The 27,982-nt window shown below is 41.8% G+C and overlaps 1 protein-coding gene across 2 annotated transcripts in view; it reads left to right on the plus strand.

Moving 5' to 3' along the window:
- Nucleotides 1–27,982, plus strand: part of dync1h1 (dynein, cytoplasmic 1, heavy chain 1) — a 63,725-nt gene that overhangs the window by 24,083 nt on the left and 11,660 nt on the right. For both annotated transcript variants that reach the window (XM_062041489.1, XM_062041490.1), the window contains exons 23-70: nucleotides 44–210; nucleotides 286–459; nucleotides 2,833–3,187; nucleotides 3,267–3,461; nucleotides 3,536–3,818; nucleotides 3,908–4,008; nucleotides 5,202–5,361; nucleotides 5,441–5,681; nucleotides 5,751–5,934; nucleotides 6,016–6,228; nucleotides 6,313–6,551; nucleotides 6,632–6,788; nucleotides 6,867–7,091; nucleotides 7,164–7,394; nucleotides 7,786–7,926; nucleotides 8,039–8,272; nucleotides 8,349–8,555; nucleotides 8,651–8,772; nucleotides 8,849–9,014; nucleotides 10,306–10,469; nucleotides 10,576–10,705; nucleotides 10,769–10,902; nucleotides 10,979–11,093; nucleotides 11,158–11,319; nucleotides 11,396–11,610; nucleotides 11,671–11,875; nucleotides 11,945–12,118; nucleotides 12,193–12,312; nucleotides 12,395–12,515; nucleotides 16,028–16,223; nucleotides 18,491–18,608; nucleotides 18,700–18,915; nucleotides 19,001–19,213; nucleotides 19,309–19,436; nucleotides 19,521–19,674; nucleotides 20,316–20,462; nucleotides 20,549–20,699; nucleotides 20,772–21,025; nucleotides 21,102–21,236; nucleotides 21,312–21,406; nucleotides 21,479–21,653; nucleotides 24,376–24,451; nucleotides 24,535–24,695; nucleotides 24,773–24,884; nucleotides 24,965–25,149; nucleotides 26,129–26,242; nucleotides 26,321–26,491; nucleotides 26,571–26,788. In XM_062041489.1, the coding sequence (XP_061897473.1) occupies nucleotides 44–210; nucleotides 286–459; nucleotides 2,833–3,187; nucleotides 3,267–3,461; nucleotides 3,536–3,818; nucleotides 3,908–4,008; nucleotides 5,202–5,361; nucleotides 5,441–5,681; nucleotides 5,751–5,934; nucleotides 6,016–6,228; nucleotides 6,313–6,551; nucleotides 6,632–6,788; nucleotides 6,867–7,091; nucleotides 7,164–7,394; nucleotides 7,786–7,926; nucleotides 8,039–8,272; nucleotides 8,349–8,555; nucleotides 8,651–8,772; nucleotides 8,849–9,014; nucleotides 10,306–10,469; nucleotides 10,576–10,705; nucleotides 10,769–10,902; nucleotides 10,979–11,093; nucleotides 11,158–11,319; nucleotides 11,396–11,610; nucleotides 11,671–11,875; nucleotides 11,945–12,118; nucleotides 12,193–12,312; nucleotides 12,395–12,515; nucleotides 16,028–16,223; nucleotides 18,491–18,608; nucleotides 18,700–18,915; nucleotides 19,001–19,213; nucleotides 19,309–19,436; nucleotides 19,521–19,674; nucleotides 20,316–20,462; nucleotides 20,549–20,699; nucleotides 20,772–21,025; nucleotides 21,102–21,236; nucleotides 21,312–21,406; nucleotides 21,479–21,653; nucleotides 24,376–24,451; nucleotides 24,535–24,695; nucleotides 24,773–24,884; nucleotides 24,965–25,149; nucleotides 26,129–26,242; nucleotides 26,321–26,491; nucleotides 26,571–26,788 (8,354 nt within the window). The remainder of the gene's footprint in view (nucleotides 1–43; nucleotides 211–285; nucleotides 460–2,832; nucleotides 3,188–3,266; nucleotides 3,462–3,535; nucleotides 3,819–3,907; nucleotides 4,009–5,201; nucleotides 5,362–5,440; nucleotides 5,682–5,750; nucleotides 5,935–6,015; nucleotides 6,229–6,312; nucleotides 6,552–6,631; nucleotides 6,789–6,866; nucleotides 7,092–7,163; nucleotides 7,395–7,785; nucleotides 7,927–8,038; nucleotides 8,273–8,348; nucleotides 8,556–8,650; nucleotides 8,773–8,848; nucleotides 9,015–10,305; nucleotides 10,470–10,575; nucleotides 10,706–10,768; nucleotides 10,903–10,978; nucleotides 11,094–11,157; nucleotides 11,320–11,395; nucleotides 11,611–11,670; nucleotides 11,876–11,944; nucleotides 12,119–12,192; nucleotides 12,313–12,394; nucleotides 12,516–16,027; nucleotides 16,224–18,490; nucleotides 18,609–18,699; nucleotides 18,916–19,000; nucleotides 19,214–19,308; nucleotides 19,437–19,520; nucleotides 19,675–20,315; nucleotides 20,463–20,548; nucleotides 20,700–20,771; nucleotides 21,026–21,101; nucleotides 21,237–21,311; nucleotides 21,407–21,478; nucleotides 21,654–24,375; nucleotides 24,452–24,534; nucleotides 24,696–24,772; nucleotides 24,885–24,964; nucleotides 25,150–26,128; nucleotides 26,243–26,320; nucleotides 26,492–26,570; nucleotides 26,789–27,982) is intronic.

Genomic DNA, 27,982 nt, shown 5'->3' on the forward strand with positions numbered 1-27,982 from the left:
TACATTGAATCATTACTGTTTAAATAAAATGTTTTTCGCCTAGGTGTTTGAGGAGGACGCTCTGAGCTGGGAGGACAAGCTTAATCGCATCATGGCTCTGTTTGATGTTTGGATCGATGTCCAGCGTCGATGGGTCTACCTGGAGGGCATCTTCACAGGGAGTGCTGACATCAAACATCTGCTGCCGGTGGAAACCCAACGATTCCAGAGGTAAAGTGAAAAATGTCTTCATTTCCTACCAACATTTAACATGTAACTCAGTTTTTAAATGCATTTTGTTTACAGTATCAGCACTGAGTTCTTGGCACTAATGAAGAAAGTCACCAAGTCTCCTCTGGTGATGGATGTGCTGAACATACAAGGGGTGCAGAGGTCCCTGGAGAGGCTGGCTGACCTTCTTGGGAAAATACAGAAAGCCCTGGGAGAATACCTGGAGAGAGAAAGATCATCATTCCCCAGGTAAAATAACAAGATCCTTGCTAGACAAAGGGAAAATGATTTGAAGTTTGCATGGATTTACTGAACTTCTCAAAGCTTTACATCATATTGTACTTCGTTAGACTGCAGACTAGTTGAGACTGAACTGCCCTCCCCCAGTGGCTGCAGCAAAGTAGACCACTGAATTTGTTTAACACTTATTGATATGTACTTAGTTCCATACACTCAGCATAAGTCTTCATCACGTAATCAACTGTCCTGTGAAGTAGCAAAAAAGGGCGAAAATAAAAATTAATTTACAAAATGTGAAATACTTGTAAAGTCCCAATCAAGCAAATAATTTGTACAACAGGTTATTGTCCTGTTAAGTGTTTGGCCCAACAACCAATGAAAACAATGTTTTATAACATACTCATAGGGAACAGAAGTGTCACTTTTACTTTGTATTAGGGGTGCAACGATTGTCGGCAAATATCGACCAAAAAAATGTATCGCCGACAAATTCATGTGTCAACAGTCGGGACGTCATCACAAGTGTTTTTACGGATGGACGCAAGTCAGCGCCGCCACTCGTGAGAATATTGTGGGTGAAAACATGTGAAGTGTTGGAACATTTTCTTTTATTCTTGCTAAAAAACATGAATTGCAGTGCAGTGCAATGAAGCAAGGCACAACGTCAATCTCACACACACACACACACACAAAACATTAGGCACTAATGCGCCGATACCATTAAAGATTAGACATACAATATATTAGACAGCTTAAATTTCAACAATTAATCAATGATCCAATTCTATCAGATTGCTAAAAATGCTAGGAGTTATTCAATAATGAATAATATAGCAGTTTGTAGCTTTTCAAACGCATCATCACAAAATGTTTTCTCTTAGACTAAGTTGTTTTCATTGATGCTATTTTAACTGTCCTTTTTTTTACGTAAAAAAATATTTTTATTTTTTTTTAGCAATTTGCCTTTCTTTGCTTTTGAATTGAAAGTTTAATAGTTATTTTTGTCACAGCTGAAATAGCAGAGTAGTTACATTATAAATAAATATTTATGAATGAATTAGTCATCTTTGTTAGTACGCACATCTCTAAAAATAACTCAAGATTAATTAAACAATTTTATAGCAAAATTAGAGCCACTTAATTTGTATGCATTATAATCCGACTAATAGTTCAAATAATCTATGACTAGACAACTATCAAAATAGTCTTTAGTTGCAGCCCTATTTTGCACTGAAGGGAAAGGGGAAAGCATTTTGCTGTCAGACCTCCTTGCATCGTGATTGGGATGTTTTGATTAGATGACCAGTGTTTCCCATAAACTGCCAAGATACCTGTGGCGGTGGGGGCGTGGCTATGGGCGTGGTCACATGACATCGAGTAATTTGCATAATTTACTACGATATGATTTTCTCTAAAAAGGCTAAAAAAATGTATACTTACTAATTAATAATAACAGTTTTGTTTTAAACGTCCATCCATCCATCATCCATCCATCCATTTTACATTATGAATACACAAAAGATAACTACTACAGTATCAAATTAGTATTAGTATCTGAAGCACCGTTTCCACGTGTGTTTATTGACAACAGGGTTATAACCTGGACACGTTAGCTCGTCGGTATGGTAGCAGGTGACTGTTACTGCGTGCGTCTGCCCCGGCACCCGAGTCAAACAGCGGTTAATGAAGCAGCGTCAGGCTGCTCACCGTCTGTGAAACGCTCGGTGAAATCGCGGATTAACGTTAAATGACGAGCCGCGAGCGATGCAGCTATAACCTATCTCACCTGGTAGAGCACCCGCTGCGGCGACCCAGTTCAATCCCACCTGACAGTCGCTCTGCTCCGCGTCAATCCCCCCTCTCACCCTCTCTCCCCCCTCCCCCGTCTCTCTCCAGCTGTCCTTTCAAAATAAATGCATTCAAATCCCGAAAATAAAAATGAAGAAAATCCGAGTCGTGGCGGACGTAATTCTTTCGTGGCGGGCCGCCACAAATAAATGAATGTGTGGGAAACACTGGATGACTGTAGACTCACAGTAAGAGTATATTTTCACAGAATCACGTCAAAATTACCTCGATTAAACCATGATACTATGAATTGGTTTTTTTTGGAAATGCTTTGATGACATCATGAGCTTTGAGGAACCATGTCGTATTACCTTACTATGCGTTCTTACTAGCTTAGAGGTGTATTAAGCACACACATTTATTAGGCAGTTATAAAATTATTATATTTGCACTGGGATGGCTGTATACAAATACATTTGCCTTCCTGACGCTAAATGTGTATTTTGTGGACCCGTTTTATGAAGTACTTTGACTATAAAATAGTTTATTGCTTTGGAAAAACAAAACAAAAATGTGACATACATATTCTTCTAGGTTCTACTTCGTGGGAGACGAGGACCTGCTGGAGATCATCGGCAACAGCAAGAATGTGGCCAAGCTGCAGAAGCACTTTAAAAAGATGTTCGCAGGCGTCTCCAGCATCTTGCTCAACGAGGACAACACTGTGGTTTTGGGCATATCGTCTCGCGAGGGCGAGGAAATTGTCTACAAGACACCCGTCTCAATCACTGAGCACCCCAAGATCAACGAGTGGCTGACGCTGGTGGAGAAGGAGATGAGAGTGACGCTGGCCAAGCTGCTCGCAGAATCTGTCACTGAGGTCAACGCCTTCAACAAGGGCACTGCCGTGGATCTGAGCCAGTACATCAACTGGATCGATCGCTATCAGGTTTGATCACATGCTGATCACGTTACTCCAAAGCTGTTACTTGGTCATGAAATGTAACCTCTTTGTCGTCCGTCCACAGGCTCAGCTGGTGGTGCTCTCCGCCCAAATCGCCTGGTCCGAAAACATTGAGTCAGCCTTGACATCCATCCCTGGTAGCGGCGACATGACCTCCATTCAGGGTGTGCTGTCAAATGTGGAAGCCACGCTCAATGTGCTGGCCGATACCGTGCTCATGGAACAGCCGGCACTTCGCAGGAGGAAGCTGGAGCACCTGGTGAGGGAGAATGCTTATCTTCAACTGTTTTTATTTGACCGTGGCACACATTCTGATGTCTTTCCGCTTCTCAGATCACAGAGCTGGTGCACCAACGTGACGTGACCAGGAGTCTGATCAAGAACAAGATTGACAACCCCAAGTCCTTCGAGTGGCTCAGTCAGATGCGCTTCTACTTTGACCCCAAGCAGACAGATGTTCTACAGCAGCTGTCTATCCAGATGGCTAATGCCAAGTTCAACTATGGCTTTGAATACTTGGGTGTCCAGGACAAGCTTGTCCAGACTCCACTGACTGACCGCTGCTACTTGACCATGACTCAGGCTCTGGAGGCTCGCCTTGGAGGGTCACCGTTTGGTATGTTTTTTTGTTTTGTATTTATCCCCTACTATAAAAAAAAAAATTTTTTTAATTAAGTTATTAAAAAGTATTACTTCTTCTCTAAGGTCCTGCTGGAACAGGAAAGACAGAGTCTGTGAAAGCTCTGGGCCACCAGCTTGGGCGCTTTGTGTTGGTCTTCAACTGCGATGAGACATTCGACTTCCAGGTATGTTACATATACTGCTAAAAGAAACATTAAATAAGAATGATAAACACTATTTATACACATGAGTGAAAAGTCACTCAGAGAACAGGGTGCCAATAAACCACTTCTGGTGTTTTCTTTCTGCTGTGGTATGAGCCCAAATTGGTGATGTATGGCCTTCATGAAGAGAGTATCTGGAGACACATGCGGATTAAGTGGCCTTAAAGGGGAACTGCACTTTTTTGGAATTTTGCCTAATGTTCAAAATCATTATGAAAGACATGACATCAGATGTTTTTCTTTTTATTCATTCTAACTCAGAAATAAAAATCCTCTTACAGCGGAGCCAGTGGGAGGTCCTCTATTCCACCCATAACCCCCCCCACCCCCCACCCCCCCCCAAAAAAACTACATCCAAAAAGCGCCACCAATAAGTGTATATACATTTCGTAACTTGAATATTAACAAAGTATTAGTTATATTGTTATTATAAGCGCTAACACAGACAAACTATTTATAGCGGTGCCGTGATTTTGAGCTTGTGTGCCAATGTTGACATGATCGACTGCTTCCTCGTTTCCTTGCTTGTCAAACTTTATAGTAGATAATAGATTATGCTTCTTATCTGGATAGAAGAACAAGGACATATTCCGACATGTTTGTACACTTTGACAGCCAATTTAGACCTGGAAATGGCGAGAACGACATGAAAAGAGGCTTGGTTCCACCCCCTCCTTTTCTTTGCAAAGAGTATGAGTCATTCTTCATCTAAATTAAAATATATGACTATCCTAGCAGTCGTCATCCTAATGACAGCAGTTCTTGTACAGTAAGTGACATTGTATTATGTCTGTTGGCTCTCATTAAGTCTGCAGTGATGTTAAAAAAAACAACAACTTTGATTCGGGAGTGCAGTTCCCCTTTAAGAGGTCATTGATAAGGTAACAATAGTAGTCCTAATGCTGGGTTGTTGTCTTTAATGGACCCCACCATCTCTTCTGGTGTATCAACCTGTCTCCTGTTATGTCATCTACTCTCTTGACACTGTCCTCTAAGGTAAGACAATACTTTTGAAAATTGCCATCTGGGAAGAGAGTCACTACCGCAACAACTTAGAGCTAACAGTAGTTACGAGGGCCCCTGGGGGAAAAATGCAAAATGAGCAAGGGAATCTGCTGTGTTCATACAAGTCTGTGTACGTCCTTGCCTTTTAGGCCATGGGTCGTATCTTTGTGGGTCTGTGCCAAGTGGGAGCTTGGGGCTGCTTTGATGAGTTCAACCGTCTGGAGGAGAGAATGCTGTCTGCCGTCTCTCAGCAAGTCCAGTACATCCAGGTGGCCTTGAGGGAACACAGCAACCCCAACAGAGACAGGAGTATGTGGGGAAGCGTACAGTAAATCAAAAAATATGATGATTGAACAAATAAGGCTAAAATGCGATGTCATCTCACCAGGTGTGCCGGTCACCACAGAACTCTTGAACAAGCAGGTGAAGGTGAGCCCAGACATGGCCATCTTCATCACCATGAATCCTGGCTATGCCGGCCGCTCCAACCTTCCCGACAACTTGAAGAAGCTCTTCCGTAGCTTAGCCATGACCAAGCCGGACCGTCAGCTCATTGCCCAGGTCATGCTCTACTCTCAGGGCTTCCGCACGGCTGAGATCCTCGCCAAAAAGATTGTTCCCTTCTTCAAGTATGTTCTCCTATAGAGAAAGAATTACATCCCAGGGAACATTTTGATTAATATGTATCTTCTTTTCAGGCTGTGTGACGAGCAGCTGTCGTCTCAAAGTCACTACGACTTTGGCCTGCGAGCTCTCAAGAGCGTGCTGATAAGTGCTGGCAATGTGAAGCGTGAGCGTATCCAAAGAATCAAAAGGGAGAAGCTTGAGCGCGGAGAAGTTGTTGATGAGAATGAAATTGCAGAAAACCTTCCCGAACAAGAAGTAATAAAAAAAAAAAGACCAGGAGAAATTAATTTACATTGAGAGTACTTGAATCTTGAATATGACCCTCTGTTGCTGTAGATTCTGATCCAGAGCGTATGCGAGACCATGGTGCCCAAGTTGGTGGCAGAGGACATTCCTCTTTTGTTCAGCCTGCTGTCCGACGTCTTCCCCGGAGTGCAGTACATGCGTGGAGAGATGACTGCGCTCAGGGAGGAGCTCAAGAAGGTGTGCAGGGAGATGTACCTCACCTACGGAGATGGTGACGACGTGGGCTGCATGTGGGTGGAGAAGGTAAGTGCATTACCTGTGTATATGCCAACTCTTCCAGGGTTGCATAGAAATACTTCAAACATTGCTGTATTATTTTCTCATTAGGTGCTGCAGCTGTACCAGATAACGCAGATCAACCATGGCCTCATGATGGTGGGACCTTCAGGTAGTGGAAAGACAATGGCTTGGCGGGTGCTGCTTAAAGCCCTGGAGAGGCTAGAAGGTGTTGAGGGTGTGGCCCACATCATTGACCCCAAAGCAATTAGCAAGGACCACCTCTACGGAACACTTGACCCCAACACCCGCGAATGGACTGACGGCTTGTTTACACACATCCTCAGAAAGTGAGTAGCAGAAGGGAGAAGTACGATGGGCTCTTTTTGTGAATGTGTGATTGTAAAATTTTATTTTCTTTGACTTTCAGGATTATTGACAATGTCAGAGGTGAACTACAGAAGCGCCAGTGGATCATCTTTGATGGAGATGTAGACCCTGAGTGGGTTGAAAATCTCAACTCCGTATTAGATGATAACAAATTGCTCACGCTGCCCAACGGAGAGCGTCTCAGCTTGCCACCAAATGTAAAAGCAGCTCCAATTGCCCTTTTTCCTCTCCTTTTCCCTTTTTTTTTTTAACCCTTACATTCACACTTTCCCAAGGTGCGTGTAATGTTCGAGGTCCAGGACCTGAAGTACGCCACCCTGGCCACAGTTTCTCGCTGTGGTATGGTGTGGTTCAGCGAAGATGTGCTCAGCACAGACATGGTTTTCAACAACTTCCTGGCTCGCATTCGTAGTATCCCACTGGACGAGGGAGAGGACGAGGCTCAAAGAAAGAGGAAGGGCACAGAGGATGAGGAGGAGACTGCTTCTCCAATGTTGCAGGTATAATCTTACACCTCTCGTACTGCAACGTCAACATTTGGGCATCTGTATTAAACTCTTGTGTCCCACTAGATCCAGCGTGATGCCGCCGCCATCTTGCAGCCTTACTTCACCTCCACTGGCCTTGTCATTAAGGCCTTGGAGCACGCCTCTAAGATGGAGCATATCATGGACTTCACCCGCCTGCGATGCATGGGTTCACTGTTTTCGATGCTGCACCAGGCCTGCCGTAACGTGGCCCTGTACAACAACAACCACCCTGACTTTCCAATGCCCATTGATCAGCTTGAGCGATACATGCAGGTGAGTCATTTACTTTAACAACTATGCTGTAAAAGTAGGCGTGTCATTGATTTGGTTGGTCCACTAAAACACCTCCTCCTCCCCCCTGTTTAGACTGACAAAAAAAATCTGATCTGTATCACTTGAGGACAAATAAATCACATTTGGTGTGCATTGTAACAAGAAGAAACACAAAACATGTAGAAGTGTGTTTTTTTTAAACAGTGTGTCTATTTATTTTAGTTATTCGAAAAAATAACTTGGTCTATAGAACTTTTTGAACCCATTCAAAAATACGGTGATAACCATGATAATTTTAATCACAATAACCACGTATGAAAATATAATTGTTACATCGCTAACTGTTACACTGTACAACAATTTGAAAACCTTTTGTCAATGTTTTCTGCAGAGATATCTGATTTATGCCGTGCTGTGGTCCTTCTCTGGTGATGGACGGCTGAAAATGAGGGCTGAGCTAGGAGAATACATCCGCCGCATCACCACGGTGCCCCTCCCCAGTGCTCCCAACATCCCCATCATTGATTATGAGGTACTGATGGCTTAAACACAAAAACACCCACATTTTTTCCCATATTAACATTCTCTGAAGTGAATATACATTTTATTCTGTCTCATAAGCAAATTTGGTATGTTTTGCTCAGGTTTGTATCTCCGGCGAGTGGCAGTCTTGGCAGGGTAAGGTGCCCCAGATCGAGGTAGAGACTCACAAAGTGGCCTCGCCTGATGTCGTGGTCCCGACCTTGGACACCGTGCGCCACGAGGCTTTGCTGTACACCTGGCTGGCAGAGCACAAACCACTAGTGCTGTGTGGACCTCCGGGCTCTGGAAAGACCATGACACTCTTCAGCGCTCTCAGGGCCTTGCCTGATATGGAGGTGAGAAACAAGCTTCTTTCCCCTTGTACCTGTATGTTACAATTTAATGTATTAATATTTTAATCATTTTCCCCAGGTTGTTGGTCTGAACTTCTCTAGCGCCACCACCCCAGAACTGCTACTCAAGACCTTTGACCACTACTGCGAGTACCGCCGCACTCCCAACGGCGTGGTCCTTGCCCCTGTGCAGCTTGGCAAGTGGTTGGTGTTGTTCTGTGATGAGATCAATCTGCCTGATATGGACAAGTACGGCACACAAAGAGTCATCTCCTTCCTCAGACAGGTAAAGGCACTGTTTAAGAGCTAGGAAAAGCAGCAGCATCACATGCAGTATCCCCATTTTATGCTAACTGCTCTGGGGTCATGTTCTCTGTACAGATGGTGGAGCATGGAGGGTTCTATCGCACATCAGACCAGACTTGGGTCAAACTGGAGAGGATCCAGTTTGTGGGTGCCTGTAATCCTCCCACTGATCCAGGCAGAAAGCCTCTAACACACAGGTAATAATAATGAGAGCCCTGACCCAAATGTACCTGTGAGCAATGAAGAAATAAACTGTTGCGTGACCTTCTATAGGTTCCTGCGTCACGTTCCTGTGGTGTACGTCGACTATCCCGGCCCAGCTTCTCTCACACAGATTTACGGCACCTTCAACCGGGCCATGTTGCGCCTCATCCCCTCGCTACGGACCTATGCTGAACCTCTTACTGCTGCTATGGTGGAATTCTATACCATGTCTCAGGTAAGGAAGAAAAACAATAAATAGAGGCGTCCCGATACAGCATTTTCAGTTCAGAAAGGTTACCGATATTGGAGCCATGAGTGTTGGCCAATATCGATATAATATCAGCAGGCATCAGTACATTTTTTCATTTGTAGTGTGGAATATTAGAAAAGCTTTGGTCAAGTGAAAATACTTAAGGGACAATGGTAGGTATGAAATCTGTAGTAAATTGAATAATAATCAATTTAGACTTTGTATGTGTAAGTAAAATGAAACTATAATTGATACTTGTTTATATTGACGTTTTTTTTTTCATTACACTTACAGTATTTATGAAATCAAACACTAGACAGAAAATAATTCCAAGTATATTTGCTCTGATCAGCTTTCCGCAGCAGTTCCGAAACTGCTTTTTATTGTCATCTCCAGCTGGGTATTTTTCTGCAAATGTGTGTCTGTTCTAGAAATGTATTTCAACATTTGATTCTTTGTTGTTTGCTATTTACAAATATTAAGCACACAGGTGAACCAACTTCATTAACAGTGAAAGCAAATTATTCTGTCCATAAAGCATACATTTTCTATTTCCATTAGAAATGTTTCTCTTTTTTGATCTGTCCATTACTAGCTTACGAAAGGGTTGACTGCTAAAAACAATACAATTGCTTGGCAGCAAAAGGTGATGCTTAGGCGTACATTTCGAAATATTAAAACACGTTTTATTTTATATTACAAGATCACAGAACTACCCAAAATAACAACTGTTATAAAAAAATGAACTAAATAAATTAAAAAAAATAGACATTATTTCTTGACATTTTGTTTGATAGCCAAAGGGAGCCCAGGCGGAGGCATGAAAGAGCCACATTCGGCTCCAGAGCGCTGGGTTGCAGACCACTGGTCTAGCTTGTGTGCTTAGTTAGCTGTTGTGGACCGTAGCTGTTAACTCCTAGTGACCTCTAGCCTGCAATGTTTACCATTGTATAAAGAGAGATCAAACTTGGGTGTTTTTAGAAGACATTCAGATGTTAACTGTCTGTCAAGTTTTGCACTGTGTGAATGCATACAGCGGAGCACTAATAATGGAGTTTGAAGACGCAAGCCAATATCATCCGATACTTTTTTTAAATTTATTTTTTCTTCTTCTTATTTTTTTTTCTTATTTCGGACCGAGATTCCCCTAATAACACTATGGCATTAATTATCAGTTTGTAAAATCGATGCACTTCTTTCAGGAGCGTTTCACGCAGGACACACAACCTCTTCTGGCTTTAATTATCATTTTGTAAAATCTATGCACTTCTTTCAGGAGCGTTTCACGCAAGATACACAACCTCACTACATCTACTCTCCAAGAGAGATGACCCGCTGGGTGAGGGGGATCTTCGAAGCCCTGAGGCCACTGGAGACTCTCCCTGTGGAGGGACTTATCCGTATCTGGGCTCATGAGGCTCTTCGCCTCTTCCAAGATAGGTTAGCGCAAGTTTGCTATACTTATGTTCCAAACGTGTCCTTTTCCCCTAATTTGGACAACCCTGAGCAAGTTTCAAATGTGGTTGGTGTTCCTGTTTGTTCCCAGGCTTGTCGGTGATGAAGAGAGAAGGTGGACGGATGAGAACATCGATATGGTTGCTCTCAAACACTTCCCTAACATTGATAAGGAGAAGGCTCTCAACAGGCCCATCCTCTACAGCAACTGGCTCTCAAAGGTAAACATAAAATAAAGACATGAAATATTGATCTTTTGACAAGTCTGTCTTGTTTGACTCAAGGACTACATCCCAGTGGAACAAGAGGAGCTGAGGGACTATGTCAAGGCTCGTCTTAAGGTCTTCTACGAGGAGGAGCTTGACGTCCCTCTGGTGCTCTTTAACGAGGTGTTGGACCATGTTCTCAGAATTGATCGGTGAGTTTTGGGGCTTAAGCATTATAAAACTTATGAGTTAACTGGCATCTCCATTGACTGACAAAATCTCTTCTAGAATCTTCCGCCAGCCACAGGGGCATCTTCTGTTGATTGGTGTGAGCGGAGCAGGGAAGACAACTCTGTCTCGCTTTGTTGCATGGATGAACGGACTTAGCGTTTACCAAATCAAGGTTGGTATTACAACATTGTAAGTCGATGTGTTCATATTTATTTGATATTTTGGGGGGTATTCAGGTACACAGGAAGTACAGCGGAGAGGACTTTGATGAGGACTTGCGTACGGTGCTTCGCCGCTCTGGTTGCAAAAACGAGAAGATCGCCTTCATCATGGACGAGTCCAATGTGCTGGATTCCGGATTCCTTGAGAGAATGAACACCCTGCTGGCCAACGGGGAGGTAAATTGCTCCCACTTTTTGCAGCATTGTTGCTTTTTCCAGGAATTGACAGTCCCTAATGTGACAAAATCCATAGGTCCCTGGATTATTTGAGGGAGATGAGTATGCCACCCTGATGACTCAGTGCAAGGAGGGTGCTCAGAAAGAGGGACTCATGCTCGACACCCACGAGGAGCTCTACAAGTGGTTTACCAGCCAGGTTATCCGGAACCTCCATGTGGTTTTCACCATGAATCCCTCATCGGAGGGCCTGAAGGACAGGGCTGCCACATCTCCAGCCCTCTTCAACAGGTAAACAAATGCCAAACAAACCACTTATTGCATTGATGCTAAATGAGAACTCTGCTTTAGGTGTGTGCTGAATTGGTTTGGAGACTGGTCCACTGAGGCTCTTTATCAAGTCGGGAAGGAGTTCACCAGCAAAATGGACCTGGAGAAGCCCAACTACAAAGTGCCAGACTATATGCCCATCGTCTATGACAAACTGCCCCAGCCACCATCACACAGGGAGGCCATCGTTAATGGCTGTGTGTTCGTACACCAGACACTTCACCAGGTAACCATCTCTGGATTCAAAAATGTGCATTTTGGCAGACATGTGCTTTAAATGTCTTCCTGTCACTAGGCTAACAACCGTTTGGCTAAGCGAGGTGGTCACACAATGGCCATCACTCCTCGCCACTACCTGGACTTCATCAACCAGTATGCCAACTTGTTCAACGAGAAGCGCAGCGAGCTGGAGGAGCAACAGATGCACCTCAACGTCGGTCTCCGTAAGATCAAGGAGACTGTTGATCAGGTAACATGAAGGATTGTAGTTGACAGTGCGCTTACCTTCTGGCAACACGACTGTAATCACAAGTTGTTATCAAGGTGGAGGAGCTCCGTCGCGACCTTCGAATCAAGAGCCAGGAGTTGGAGGCAAAGAACGCTGCTGCCAATGATAAGCTGAAGAAGATGGTTAAAGACCAACAGGAGGCTGAGAAGAAAAAGGTACTTTTTAATAAAATAAATTGAACTTATTTTATCCCCATATTGTTTCTACAAAGTCTTATTGTGACTGTTCTGATTCCAGGTGATGAGCCAGGAGATACAGGAATCTGTCTACAAGCAGCAGGAGGTGATCAAGGACAAACAACTGCGAGTCAAACAGGACTTGGACCAAGTGGAGCCAGCTGTCATTGAGGCACAGAATGGTATGTTGTGTATTTTTAACTCGTAATTTGTCTTCTGCGCTGTTATTAGCATAAATTGACAGCTCAACATTCTTTGAAGCTGTCTACAAACCAAAAGAAATGTTACATAATAATTCTAAAGTGAAACCTATCATGTTCAGTAGTAGGGATAGGAATTGAAAACCGAATCTTGTTCAGAATCGGTTCCCAGTATACCAATTCCTTGGAATCGCTTGCCATTTTGCCACGGTTCTTTTATTGAATCTTCCGGGTGGGGATGACATCATTGTGCAACGTGCGTAGTGACGCCAGATCGCAAAATGGCAGAGCCCGGTTGCAACAAACGCTTTAAAGTTGGCTACATTTTACAAGAAAAGTTTGGAACAGCATGACTTTTAATAATTATAAGGCTTAGTTCATCAAGAGGAGGACATACGAACAATATGCTGAAATATTTGAACACACAGCATGCAATAATTATAAATGAAAGTTGCATTTTTGAACCGCTGCTATCTAATCCCACCAGCAGCAACGCTAGCACGTCATCTGACTTCAACAAGTACTAACACCTCCTATCATGTTAGCGCTATTATTTGTTGAATTTAAATTAATGCCTTCTCATTTAGATGAGCATGACGAGACAGATTGTGACTGGCTCCGAGGCAGGCAGCCCAGTTCACGTTTGCCAATAGGCGTATGTCACCGAGCAGCGACTAAATTTGTGGTCAAAAGTTTGCATTTTCAGTAGGTGAATGCTAGATTGTAGTCAGAGAATAGTGGCATGTTTTCCTGCAACCAGATTTTCTCTGTCATGATATTATACAGGTGAAACTCACAAAATTAGAATATGGTGTAACAGTCCATTCATGTCAGCAATGAACTTCAAATGGGAAATTAATCTGTGTTATTAACTCATTACATGCAAAGTGAGATATGTCAGGCCTTGATTTGTTATAATTTTGATCATCATTGCTTAGTTTTTGAAACCTTACATTTTTCAATTCAAAGTTTTCATAACTGTAAGCCATAATCATCAAAATTATAACCAATAAAGGCTTGACATATCTCACTTTGCATGTAATAAGTTGATATCACATGTTATTTTGTAATTTGCACATCATTAAATTCTACAGAATTTCAATTTTAATTTGATTCTAAATCATTTCATAATTTTAAAAAATAGATTAAATTAGATTTAAAAAATGTTTACGCCTTCGCTGCACTTACTCTCTGCACATACTGTATACGTCATACAAAAGCAGTCAAGAGTAGCTTTTGCAACCTGTTTTGAAAAGGTTTATTGTAGTACTAGTTATTAATACTTATCATCAATCAATCAATCAATGTTTATTTATATAGCCCTAAATCACAAGTGTCTCAAAGGGCTGCACAAGCCACAACGACATCCAGAGCCCACATAAGGGCAAGGAAAAACTCGCAACCCCAATGGGATGTCGATGTATCATGTTATATACTAAGATATTGTGAGAATCTGTTTGAATCGAATCATTGTCCGAAGTATTGAAATAGAATCATGAGTTGTTGTAAGATTCTCATCCCTATAGGTTGTATTTAGTCACGTGACTTTTGAACAGAAGCAAACAAAGTGGTGGTCTACCAAACCAACAGAATGTGAACTATGCAAGGGGCCTTGATTTTAAGATCTTAAGCAGATGCGGGAAAAAAAAATCAAACTATGCAATGGAATCTATCCCTAAAAAAATCAAACTATGCAATGGAATCTATCCCTACATGATATCAAACAAGATTTGTCAAGTGATCTCAAGGATTATCTGTCGGTCGCGTTCTCAGACATGTCGAATTATCTGGTGCTCCAGACGTCAATCTACATGACAAAACCGATGTAAGCTTGAAAAAACATGGATGTTTACAACTTCTTTGTGTGTGGCTGGGTCATGGAAATTTGTATCAAGACTCTATCCTAAATCATGCATAGTTTTTGGTCGGGTAAGGTTGCATTTCATGATTTAACTTCGCGTTTACAGCCATTTTTGTTGCCTTGTTATTGTTGCACGCGCCGTTTGTGTACATGTGTTTTTCCCATCTTTATCAGAATACAACTATAAATCTCAACGTTGCGTATGTGTTGAGCTGAAAGATTAATTTATGATTGCTGCCTTTGGTACAAGCTGAACTATTTTTTTAGGTTGTGCTTACATTTCTTTCTTTTATTTAGACTCCACGAGTTGGCGGATTACGAAACAAAACGCGTTTTAAGGACTCCGAAACAAGATAAAATACAAATAATATCAAGATTATACTTAGAAGCTAAATACTAAACATTAAAAGTATATCAAAGAAACCTTTAACGAAGTGATCACTGCAAACTTGTGCGTTCTGCGACTCTGTTCCCTTGGACTGGAGTGCATGCTACTTTTCTTGTCGATTTATGTAAAATCTTGCACTCTTTCGCCCTACTAGATTACCTCTAGATGAACTCTGAAGAAATGTTTATCCTTTTTGCGATTTGAAGGCGTCGAACAGCCTAAAACAATGCAAGCATAGGGAATTTTTCTTAGAGAAAAGCAAACTGCCGCCGAGAACGCTTTGACAACAGACGCTCGCTGGCCCACCATTTTGCGTCTCACATTTAATGAGCCGAAACGTGTATATTTATATTAGGGATCTGCTTGGTAAGATTTAAGGCTTACCAATGACACAGTTGGTCTGTTTGTCACACATTTCTTCTGTGCCAGTGTTTTTTAAGTGTTTCTTAAGCTCTAGAGGGCCACCAAAACATGTCTGTTTCTCAGCTGTGGTCCGTACGGACCGCAGCGGTACTCGCTGTTAATACACTTTTCCACCACTTGTAGCAGTATTGACAATATCAAACAGACCGAAGAAGTCTGGAGCTGAAGTCATATGGAAGTTTCTTAAGTACAGAAATTATGACTACATCAGTGAATATGTATTTGTATTTGCACCTATATTTTATTGACAATTTATAAAAACCTATTTATTTATTATTAATTTAGATATACTTTTTGTTTTAATCAGTGTATATTATAAGAACATTTATTTTTCATCAGTTTTTTGAGCCACTTGTTTTGCAGTATATTTGATAGTATTAATTTTTAATACCAGATTATGTGATTAACACATTGTTTCATATCATTTGACAAGGTTTATCCTGTTAAACTGTTAGTAGGTTAGATACGATTATTAAAAACAATTCATATCAAGAGTAAGATTAATATTTCAGTATTAATATATTTAGCCCCAAGCTAAAAAACAAAAACAAACGGTTAAGAACCCCTGTTCTATGCCATGACTGGTACACTTCTTTGGTGGTTTGTAAACAAAAGTTCTGACTTTGAGACAAAGTTTAGCTAAACATTTGTTTTACTTTTGGGTTCCACTATAAATTATTTCTTATTGAGACGCAATGTTCACGTTCTGTCCCAGTATTATTTTCATGTTTTATTTGTGGTTCCCCAACTCAGGTCTTCACTTTACTATATTATCCCTTACATTGACATAATCCACACTTACTGTTGATGTGATGTTGCTAGCTGTTAAGTCCATTAAGAAGCAGCACCTGGTGGAGGTGCGTTCTATGGCCAATCCGCCTGCTGCCGTGAAGCTGGCCTTGGAGTCTATCTGCTTGCTCCTGGGGGAGAGCACCACTGATTGGAAGCAGATCCGATCCATCATCATGAGGGAGAACTTCATTCCTACTATCGTTAACTTCTCTGCCGATGAGATCAGGTGAAAGGAGTGGAAGTGTTTTGTGATACTGTTCACTAAAAAGTGTGTTCTTTCTCTCCCTCATTTCCCTTCTTTGGTGCTTTTTCCTCCTCCATCTTTTTTCAAACACATTTCGCCTGTCATCTAACTAGCGGTGAGCTCGATTAAACGGCAGCACCTAGTAGAAGTGCGGGCTATGACCAATCCCCCAGCTGCAGTCAAACTGGCCCTGGAGTCAATCTGCCTTATGTTGGGCGAGGAGACCAGTGACTGGAAAAAAATCAGACAAGTTATTATCAGGGATAATTTCATCAGCAGCATAGTCAACTTTTCCTCTGAGGAAATGAGGTATTAACTGGTGTCCAAATGAGCACATCTGTCTGGCCTTTCTCAGATGGAACTGCAAATGATGCCATTGAATCAGTCCACCAATCAAGTGACACATTTGTTTGAAATTTTATGACAAATTGGAATTAGCTAATCTGGTTAAGTAGTTGTTGGTTGTCATCCCCTCTCTTCTTTCCTATGCAATATACCAGGAATTCATATTTAATTTGCCAAATGATTTATCATTGCAAATCCTCAAATAGTGGCCTTCGCCATTATGGAAACACGCAAACGAATCACTGAAACAGACATCGGCATGGTCTTACGGCCGTGCTGCAATGACATGTGGTGTAACTTACCCACAGCAGTTGCTTCAGCTTCACTTTTCTTATATTGTGTGACACAGGTACTGTATTATTAAGATACATCAAAGATAATAGAAAGGAAGAATAAAACAATAGATGAATAGAAACTGCTCTTCTCTCACTGTAGCCCCTAAATTACAATTTTCCATTGACCAATCATAGGATATCAGTGTGTTGAGCCCACTATTTATTAGATGCCTTTCTGCAACCTTGAGATTTGCAATACACATTTTCTCTTAGGATCCAAAAGGGATCTGCTCATTTATGTGCCATAAGTCAGCAATAGAGTAATATATATTTTTTTACTTTCAGTGCTTGAAATCTTTTAACTTCAGATCTATCTGATATGTAATTTTTATTTCATGTTTTATTTATTTTTATTTTTAATTGCCTTTTTTCCCAAAATTAACTTTTTATAATGGGAAATTGCAAAATATGCAGTGTTTCTAAAAAAAAAGGTTTGCAGAGCAGAAGGAATATTTGAGGTGAGGTTGTTACAGCCTTGAATAAGTCAATAATTCACAACATTGATTTGGATACAGTAGACAAATATAGATTAAGAATCTCTTTTGTAAGGGAGTCATGCTACACATCCATACACCAGTGTATGGATGGTGAGGCAAGGTGGGTGTAGTGTCTTGCCCAAAGACATAACAGCAGTAAGTAAGATGGCAGAAGCTCGATTCATACCGAGAACACTCGAGTTTCTGGACGACCGCTCTACCATTTGAGCCACACCAGTTGAGTTTATTTAGATAGCACAAATATTTTATATATATCTGCTATTTTATATATAACTGCTTAAGCTTAAGATCAGGCATTTTTCCTGCGGAGGCCTTATTGAAACTATAATGTTTATTTTAATTGCATTTCAGTGGTTTAATGGCTGTTTGTCATTTGCATTCATCAAAATCTCTGATAATTTTGCTAATGGGTTAAGAAGCGCAATTACACCAAAACAATTATTGACTTGTTTTTCAATCAAAAAAGAATGAGATTCATTTGGTTTTCATGGAAAAAGCAAAGTAATATACCAGGATTACAGTTGTTTAAAAAATAGCAGTTAAAATGGGAATTAATGGGGCTGAAAGAGATTTTAAGAGAAAATGTGTATTCCGTATTTTTGGAGTATAAGTCGCACCGGAGTATAAGTCGCACCTGCCGAAAATGCATAATAAAGAAGGAAAAAAACATAAGTTGCACTGGAGCCCGGCCAAACTATGAAAAAAAACTGCGACTTATAGTCCGAAAAATACGGTACTTTGTTTATAGGCTATTCTCTAACAAGGTTGCAATCAAAAACAAAATGCAATTTTATTAAAAAATAAAAACTTGGGGGAAAAACTCCCTGGTGAAATTTCAGACCGCGAACCCTCAAACGGAACAATCATCATATAAGGAACACATGCAACGCCCGCTTTGGGTCTTAGGGTGCACAAGGGTTAATTAATGCCTAGTACATTACACTCTGCAGTTCATTAAATAAACATCCCCATGGTCACTATTTGAGGAACTAAATCAATATTTCTATATCCTACTGTAACTTTCTGCAGTGTTGCTCTCCTCTAAAACATGTATTGGGTTGTTTCTTTACAGTGACTCCATTCGTGAAAAAATGAAGAAGAACTACATGTCCAACCCGAGCTACAATTATGACCAAGTCAACAGAGCCTCGCTGGCTTGCGGCCCTATGGTGAAATGGGCTATTGCTCAGGTAAGGGCCGTCCCAGTATATTTAAATTTAATTCAGGTACCGGTATATTCAAATCAACAGAGGGTTTAACTGTGTTACTTGACTTGTGTAGCTCAACTATGCTGACATGCTGAAACGCGTGGAGCCTCTGCGTAGCGAGCTTCAGAAGCTCGAGGACGATGCCACGGACAACAAGACGAAGGCTGAGGAGGTGGAGCAGATGATTAGGGACCTGGAGGCTAGCATTGCTCGCTATAAGGAGGAGTACGCTGTCCTCATCTCAGAGGCCCAGGCCATCAAAGCTGACCTGGCTGCAGTGGAGGCTAAGGTAGCTAACCAGCATTTCAAATCACCAATTCCCTCCCCGTCATCTTTTTGCCTGGGGTTTTCTTAAATCGGTTTAATACTTGCAGGTGAATCGCAGCACAGCCCTCCTGAAAAGTCTGTCAGCTGAGAGGGAGCGCTGGGAGAAGACCAGTGAGACGTTTAAGAACCAGATGTCTACCATCGCTGGTGACTGTCTGCTATCTGCGGCATTCATTTCGTATGCCGGCTACTTTGAACAGCAGATGAGACAAAACCTGTTCACCACTTGGTCTCATCACCTGCAGCAGGCCAATATACAGGTAAGTTATAACTTGCATACCTCTCAGACTTCCCATTTGTCTGGCAGATCTTACTACTTTTTTTTTTTTCCAACCCGCTCACATTTCTTCCTCAGTTCCGAACCGACATTGCCAGGACAGAATACCTCTCCAACGCAGACGAGAGGCTCCGCTGGCAGGCCAACTCTCTCCCAGCGGATGACCTCTGCACTGAGAATGCCATCATGCTAAAGAGATTCAACAGGTAAGTAGATGTAAACCCACAAAGTCTGAATACTATCATATCCGAGAGTTTTAACATATTGACTCATCATGACCTCCTCAAAAGGTATCCGCTGATCATCGACCCATCTGGGCAAGCCACGGAGTTCATAATGAACGAGTACAAAGACCGCAAGATCACACGAACCAGCTTCTTGGACGACGCCTTCAGGAAGAACCTGGAGAGCGCCTTGCGTTTTGGAAACCCTCTGCTGGTTCAGGTATTGCTGGCTTTCAGGACGATACTGCATGCTTATAGCTGGCTGACAACTAGGGCATTAATTGCCAGCTGGCAACTAGCACGCCAATTGCTAGCTGACAACTAAGCTAGCGCATTAATGGCTATCTTAAACTATCTTGAATGCTAACATGAATATAATAATTATTTATTCATGTTATATGTTATGTATTCACATTTAACCACATGACAGTGTGTTGGCTCAATGTTCATGTGTATTTATAGACATTTACATTTTTGGAGAAGTTGTGAGGGGAAATATATATATATATATATATATATATATATATATATATATATATATATATATATATATATATATATATATATATATATATATATATATATATATATATAAACTCAACCACTGCGTACCCCCTGGGGGTTGTGTGTTAAGTGCAGGTGAATAAACACAACATTTATTCTCGTACACAACATTTAATCTCCTCTGCACAGAGGAAAAACCTGAAAACTCTCACTACCTACTTCCCGCCCACAAACACTGCGCATGCGTTAACCCAGTACATGGAGAAACATGTTAACATGTGGACCCCTTGGTGAAGACCACTGATGTAGAATATTTTGACTGCATATTTAATTTGTCTCACTTTTTTTTTTTTTAAGGATGTTGAGAGTTATGACCCCATCTTGAACCCGGTGTTAAACAGAGAGGTCCGCCGAACTGGTGGGCGTGTCCTCATCACCTTGGGAGACCAGGACATCGATCTGTCGCCTTCATTTGTCATCTTCCTTTCTACACGAGACCCTACGGTAAGAAGGAAAATAAATGGCATTTACAATTTACCATAGATGGTGTACTTGAAATAAGTTGCTGACTGGTGTCGCCTTTCATGCAGGTTGAATTCCCACCAGACTTGTGTTCTCGTGTGACATTCGTCAACTTCACGGTGACTCGCAGCAGCTTGCAGAGCCAATGTCTTAATGAGGTGCTTAAAGCTGAAAGGCCGGACGTAGATGAGAAACGCTCGGATCTTCTCAAACTGCAGGGTGCGAAGCACAACTTGTACACGGTGACGTAAAGGAACACGTCACTGATCCACATTTTTCTTTTCTCTTCAGGCGAGTTCCAATTGCGTCTGCGTCAGCTGGAAAAATCCCTGCTGCAGGCGCTTAACGAGGTTAAAGGCCGCATCCTAGATGACGACACCATCATCACCACACTGGAGAACCTGAAGAAGGAGGCCGCCGAGGTCACCAGGAAGGTGGAAGAGACAGATATCATCATGGCCGAGGTGGAGGCAGTTTCGCAGCAGTACTTATCCCTATCATCCGCCTGCAGCAGCATCTACTTCACTATGGAGGCTCTCAACCAGGTGTTAACATAAACTCATGGAATTACATCTAATGCTAGTGCTATCATTATGTTATCTTGTTTATATCTTGTTCCAGATACACTTCCTGTACCAGTATTCCCTTCACTTTTTCCTGGACACCTACCACACTGTGCTGTATGAAAACCCCAACCTCAAGAGCATCAGCGACCACTCGCAAAGACTTGCTGTCATCACAAAAGACCTTTTCCAGGTAGGAACTCCAACTTTTAAGAGCAACAGCATTCACTCTCATTGTATGAAACCATGTTTGTTTTCTCCACTTTAGGTGGCGTTCAACCGAGTTGCCAGGGGAATGCTGCACCATGACCACATTACTTTCGCCATGCTGTTGGCCAAAATCAGCCTCAAGGGAATGACCAGGTCCATATTCAGTTGTATGCAGTTGTCTGCAAAATCTAGTAGTACAATTCTAACTTGTCCTCAACTTTTTAGCGAGCCGTCCTATGACGCAGAGTTCCAGCACTTCCTGCGTGGTAAGGAGATTGTGCTAACTGGCACGTCTCTGCCCAAGGTGAGGGGTCTGACTTCTGAGCAGAGCGAGGCAATGATCCGCCTCAGCCGCCTGCCTGCATTCAAAGACGTGGTGGCCAAGATTCAGGCTGATGAGGTAAATACACTGTGACGCAGTTGGCTTGTTGTTTACCTAACTCTACCGTTATTTCCAGGCTATAGAGCGCACCTAATTTTGGGACAAATTTTATTTCGTACAAATATTGGCCGCCAATTTATAAGCTGTAGGTGTACACATTGACACATAAAATATTAAAATATAAAGGGCGTGGTTAAGAGGAGAGTATATTTACAGCTAGAATTCACCAAATCAAGTATTTCATATATATATATAATATATATATATATGTATGAAATATTTGACTTTCAGTGAATTCTAGCTATATATAAATTTTTATTTTATTTTTTATTTTATTATACATATAAATAAAAGACATACTTGAATTTCAGTGTTCTGCAGGCTATCCAGTAGGTGGTATTGTCCTGTTTAAGAGTGTCACAACATTGCCGTTTACGGCAGACGAACTGCTTTACGGTAGACTAAACGTGACTGCTGTTGTGTGTTGTTACCGCGCTGGGAGGACGTTAATGAAACTGCCTAACAATAAACCCACATAAGAAACCAAGAACTCTCTCTCCTTGTTGTGCACTCTACTCTCTAAAAGCCGTAGATGTTATGACGTCATTGGGCAGGCAAGCTGCTGGGAAAGCGGACGTGAGAACGGCTGTCCCCACTCAGGTCCGCATTGAGCTGCAGGGGGCGTGGCCTCCAGCTCCGGCTGAATACCGGGAGTTTGTCGGGAGAAAATCTCTGCCGGGAGGTTGTCGGGAGAGGCGCTGAATACCGGGATTCTCCCGCTAAAAACGGGAGGGTTGGCAAGTATGCATAAACCACTTGTCCGTTATCTTGAATGAGGTGCTACTTCAACCACTCACATCGAAATCAACTAGTGACGCTGATGAGAGCGGCGCTGGGAAATCCAAACCCGGTCGGAAGAAGAGCCAAAACATTTTTGGCACCAATAAATGCCTTCAAAACCGTTCTCTGTTTATCTTTTAAATAATTAATATTCGATCGCCGTCGCAAAACAGTTGCAACAGCAGAATCAATGTCAGCACACGACTCCTCGCTTCGTGCCGCCATTGTTGTTTGAATCAAACAGTCCCTTCGGCGCTACGTCACATCTATGAAATCCCGCCCGACGATCCTGATTGGTTCATTATTTTTTGCTATCTGGAAGGAGTTTGCTATGCCTTCGAGCCCAGACCCTTGTGTTGAGCTCAGTGAACTACAAGGGTCTAGCTAGAGTCAGGTTAAGCCAAATCATTTATATTACAAAATAATTGAATGAAAATGACTGCTTTTATTTTAATATTATATTAAAACATTTAACTTATGTCAGCTTTGTGACAGGTGTGATGCTGGTGTGATGACAGTGTACACGTTTATGTTGCTCACGGGTGGACCACTGAATGCTCGGGGAGGTTTCTGCGTTTGCTCAAACAAATTACAGAGGGAACATTGCTGTATACTGTAGTAACCGTTAATTCAAGATTATCATTGTCAATTGCTTACAATTTTGTCTATACAGACAATTGTAAGCTCTTGACTTTATATAATAACTATCTGCAGAAGGACATGGGCATTACATTTATTTTAAGTGGCAATAAAAAACATTAAATTAGACTTGCTGATACCTGCAGAAACTATGTTTAAGTGTTAAATGAGTGTCTTTAAACTGACAATTTAAACATTAAACAAGTGTAAAACAATGTTCAGTTTAGTGTCTTAACTTCCTGAGAAGCACTCTCCTCTGCAGTGGACATTTATGTTTTAGTTAGGAGAATGCTGATTCTCAGGATGTAAACTGACAACTTAGCTTTTAATAATGTAAATAGCTCACAAAGTGATGTTACATTGGCTTCTTGGTTTTACATCAAGGATATTTTCCGGGTTGTGGTTCGTCAAGTGACCTACTACTCATATTCCTCGTTGTAGACGTTGTGGTGTGCAGTGTTTCTTTTACATGTCCATGCTCCCTCATGAGGATTTATGCCAAAAGAAAATAACTGCAAGTCTGCTCATTCATCAGACCGACGAAAGACTCCAACATCATGTTTTCTCATTAAAGTTAAGTTAAAGTACCAATAATTATCACACACACACTAGGTGTGGCGAAATTATTCTCTAACTTTGACCCATCACCCTTGATCACCCCCTGGGAGGTGAGGGGAGCAGTGAGCAGCAGCAGTGGCCCCGCCTGGGAATCATATTTGGTGATTTAACCCCCAATTCCAACCCTTGATGCTGAGTGCCAAGCAGGGAGGTAATGGGTCCCATTTTTATAGTCTTTGGTATGACTCGGCCGGGGTTTGAACTCACAACCTGCCGATCTCAGGGCGGACACTGTTATTGTGTTCATTGTAAAATCGTAATGTGTCCATACTTCTAATTTAAACTTTGCGGGAGGTTCATGGGAGATGTAGTTTACTAGTCAGACCAGCCAAATTAATAGCGCTAGAAAAAAACTACATTGACGGGAGTACTCCCAAATTCTTGTTTGATACTGTCACATACCATGGCATTTTAAAACCAAAATATTGCGATATTTACAATACCGTTGCATCCCTCAAGTGTGTGTGCGTGCGTGACTGTGCTGCCACTCTTCAGGGGCAGACATTGTCCATCACACCGGAAAAATCCATAGTCTAGTCGCTGCATTGTGTAAAGTGTAGGGTTTTAGGAAATTACCAGAAATTATGGTAAATTTGCTTATTATACTATGAATATGTCTTTTTTTCATGATGTTTTGCCACAGCAAATCTTCATGTGGCTTGAGAGCAACAACCCAGAGCTGGCTGTTCCTTACCTGTGGTCAGAAGAGAAGCAGTCTAGTAAGTTTTTTTGTTCAACTCCATCTACTCCCCACATGTGCTGTTCTGCACTCAAACCATCTGTTTACCCTCTTCCTCCTCAGCTCCTATTGGCCAAGCAGTGCACCAGATGTTGCTGATTCAGACGTTCCACCCAGACCGCCTGTTGGCCATGTCTCACATCTTTGTGGCAAAAATCCTGGGAGAGACCTTCATGAACATCATCGAGCAGCCCATCGACCTGGCCAATATTGTGGATAGTGAGGTACTGGTTATCTTCAAAAAGTGTTCTTAGAACAAGTCATGTTAGTGTTGCAATTACCTGTCCTTTTGTACATGCAGGTGAAGCCCAGTACACCTGTGCTGATGTGTTCTGTCCCGGGTTATGATGCTAGTGGTCTGGTGCGAGATCTGGCTACTGAGCAAAACAAACAAATTACTTCCATCTCCATTGGTAAGGACAAATGAAATGTTAGACATGATCCCTCTGAAGAATACTTTTGCTGATTTGCGTTTCTTCTTTTTTATCCACAGGTTCTGCTGAGGGCTTTAACAAGGCAGACCGAGACATCAACACCGCCGTCAAGTCTGGGAGGTGGGTGATGTTGGAGAACGTCCACTTGGCCCCAGGCTGGCTGATGCAGTTGGAGAAGAAGCTTCACTCTATGCAGCCTCATTCTAGCTTTAGGCTCTTCCTGACAATGGAGATCAACCCTAAGGTAGCTTGTTGTTTTTTTCCACAATTCATCACACATAGTATGTATACATTGTGTGTTGTAAACCTGAGATGGGCATAGTAATCTATTTGAATGCACAGAGAGATCCGACCAGCTCATTTATGGCACTTATGTTCCAGTTTTGCACATGTTTCCATGCATTTAATAAATGTGATGGGAAACGCTTATTTAGTGCAACGAAAAGAAATGTAAAACTGTATCATTATACATAAATTAAAGGTGCATCAATAATCTATTTTTAATCGAATCGTAATCGAATTGTGAAGTGGCCAAAAATTCCCACACCTATTTGCCATCATGCTACTGTGTAGCATTAGCAATTTTACATGGCGATTTCAACACCTAAGTTGGTAATAACTACAACTAAAATGCATGTTACAATCAACAGCTGGTGTGTATGTAATAAGTACAATACTTACAGTACAAACATTTTGTAGGGCGCAACAAAAGACTAGATTCAGTTTCATGGCAAAGACTACTTCCTAACTAGGCAAAACACCGTAGCCTATACACGACTGCTACGTTATTAAACAAATTAACATTTATTAACACATGAGCGCACACAGAAAATTGGTACCCTTGTGTTACCGGTATTGATTCAAATGCAAAAGGTACCCATCAGTAGTTAAGGCTAAATGGAGTGTACTACTTCAACCCACAGAGGCTTTATTGACTCAGTATCCACCAGTTTGTTGCCTGTAGTATGACGTAAGGTTAGCAATATCCCAATATGCCACTGGCATAGAAACACTAATAATAAATAAACACTAATTGCCAATTGCTCATGGATAGAGCATAGTCGGCTACTTGTATTGGATTAATGTCCAGTGGGATATGCTGTGGTCATCTACCACAACTATTTTATATTTATTATTGAAAGATTGACAGTAAATCGCAAACTGAACCACTTTTTTTTTTTTTTACCTCTGTCTTCATTTGAACTGAATTATTTTCCCTTTAGGTTCCAGTGAATCTGCTTCGGGCTGGTCGTATTTTTGTCTTCGAGCCTCCTCCTGGTGTAAAGGCCAACATGCTGCGCACCTTCAGCAGCATACCTGTGGCTCGCATGTGCAAGGTCACCTGCAGCTCAAACTCACCTGTATCCCTATCGCCATGGTTTCCTATCTTAACACATTTTCCTATGTTTTTACAGGCTCCCAATGAGCGTGCACGTCTGTACTTCCTGCTGGCCTGGTTCCATGCTGTCATCCAGGAACGTCTGCGCTACGCACCTCTGGGTTGGTCCAAGAAGTACGAGTTTGGAGAGTCTGACCTGCGCTCCGCCTGTGACACGGTCGACACCTGGCTGGACGACACCGCTAAGGTTAGTTAAAGCAAATGCCGCCTCCTGCCCCCAATACAAATGATACACATGAATACAAATGGCACCCCTACGCTCACAGGGTCGTCAAAACATCGCCCCAGACAAGATCCCTTGGGCAGCCCTAAAAACCCTCATGGCCCAATCCATCTACGGCGGCCGCATCGACAATGAGTTCGACCAACGTCTGCTTAACACGTTCCTGGATCGCATTTTCACTAAGCGGAGCTTTGACAGCGAGTTTAAACTGGCGCTCAAAGTTGACGGACACAAAGACATCAAGATGCCTGATGGCATTCGGTCAGTAGCATCACCCAATCTTTTCTCAGCCAGTGTGTACTTTTTTAATTTAAAGGATAACTGCACTTTTGGGGGGAATTTTGCCTATCATTCACAATGCCCATGTGAGACATAAAGATTTTGAATGCATTCTAATTTGTAAAAGACAATTAGGAGGTGGCTAACAATGCAGCTAATGGGAGTACTCTATTGCACCCATAAAGCACTCTATAAAAACATCCAAAAACTGCCAACAATACTTCATTTACATCTCGTGACCTAAATATGAACCAAGTATTAGCGATATTGTTTTGTATTAAGAGCTAATGTTAAGTAACTGTTTTTAGCGGCGCCGTGATCACAGAGAGGTAACTAGCTTATGCAGCTTCAGTACTGACATACTGAGCTGCTGCATCACCTCCGAGTAATTGAAAGTTAATTTTAGATTATAAATCATCCCTCCCACCTGGATAATGGAACCGAGAAGTTGGTAAATTTTGACATTCAATCTAGACTCTGAGATGGTGAGAAAGACACGAAAAAAACGCTCGTTTGCTGCAAAAAAAATGTTTTTTTGCCTGCGATGGAGAATTTATTAATTCTTCATCCCATCAATCGGCATCCCATTGAGAGCAGACATTGTACAGTAAGTGATTATTTTATTATATTCATAGTTTGTATTTCTTGTTTAGCACTTGGTAATACTGCTGCATGATGCTTAGTGTTTTACTAAGGCTGGATCTGTTTAGCACACAGCTTCTAAAACCTGTAGCTCATTCTCCGTGTATTCAGGCTCAAATTATAAGGTTCTGGATCATCGTTTGTCCCAAAGCAATCGTTGTTGGCTCTCATGAAGTCTGTAATGAGTAGTAGTGCTGTTGCCATTGTTGAAGGACAAAGGCGAACGTCGTGATGCGTTTGAAATTAATACACTGCTTCATGCTTAAAATGACCAAAATACGTAAACATTTCATATTATCAATGTGCATGTTACTACATTACATACCGTAATTTCCGGACTATAAGCCGCACCTGACTATAAGCCGCACCAGCTAAATTTAGGGGAAAATACAGATTGCTCCACATATAAGCCGCACCCGACTATAAGCCGCAGGGTTTTGATGTGTAATTACCGTAGTATATAGGGGTTCCTGCTACCACGGAGGGGATTGTCGGGACAGAGATGACTGTTTGGGAACGCAAAGCGTCCCATTT

This window comes from Entelurus aequoreus, linkage group LG03 (assembly GCF_033978785.1).
Source record: "Entelurus aequoreus isolate RoL-2023_Sb linkage group LG03, RoL_Eaeq_v1.1, whole genome shotgun sequence".
Taxonomy (NCBI): Eukaryota; Metazoa; Chordata; class Actinopteri; order Syngnathiformes; family Syngnathidae; genus Entelurus; species Entelurus aequoreus.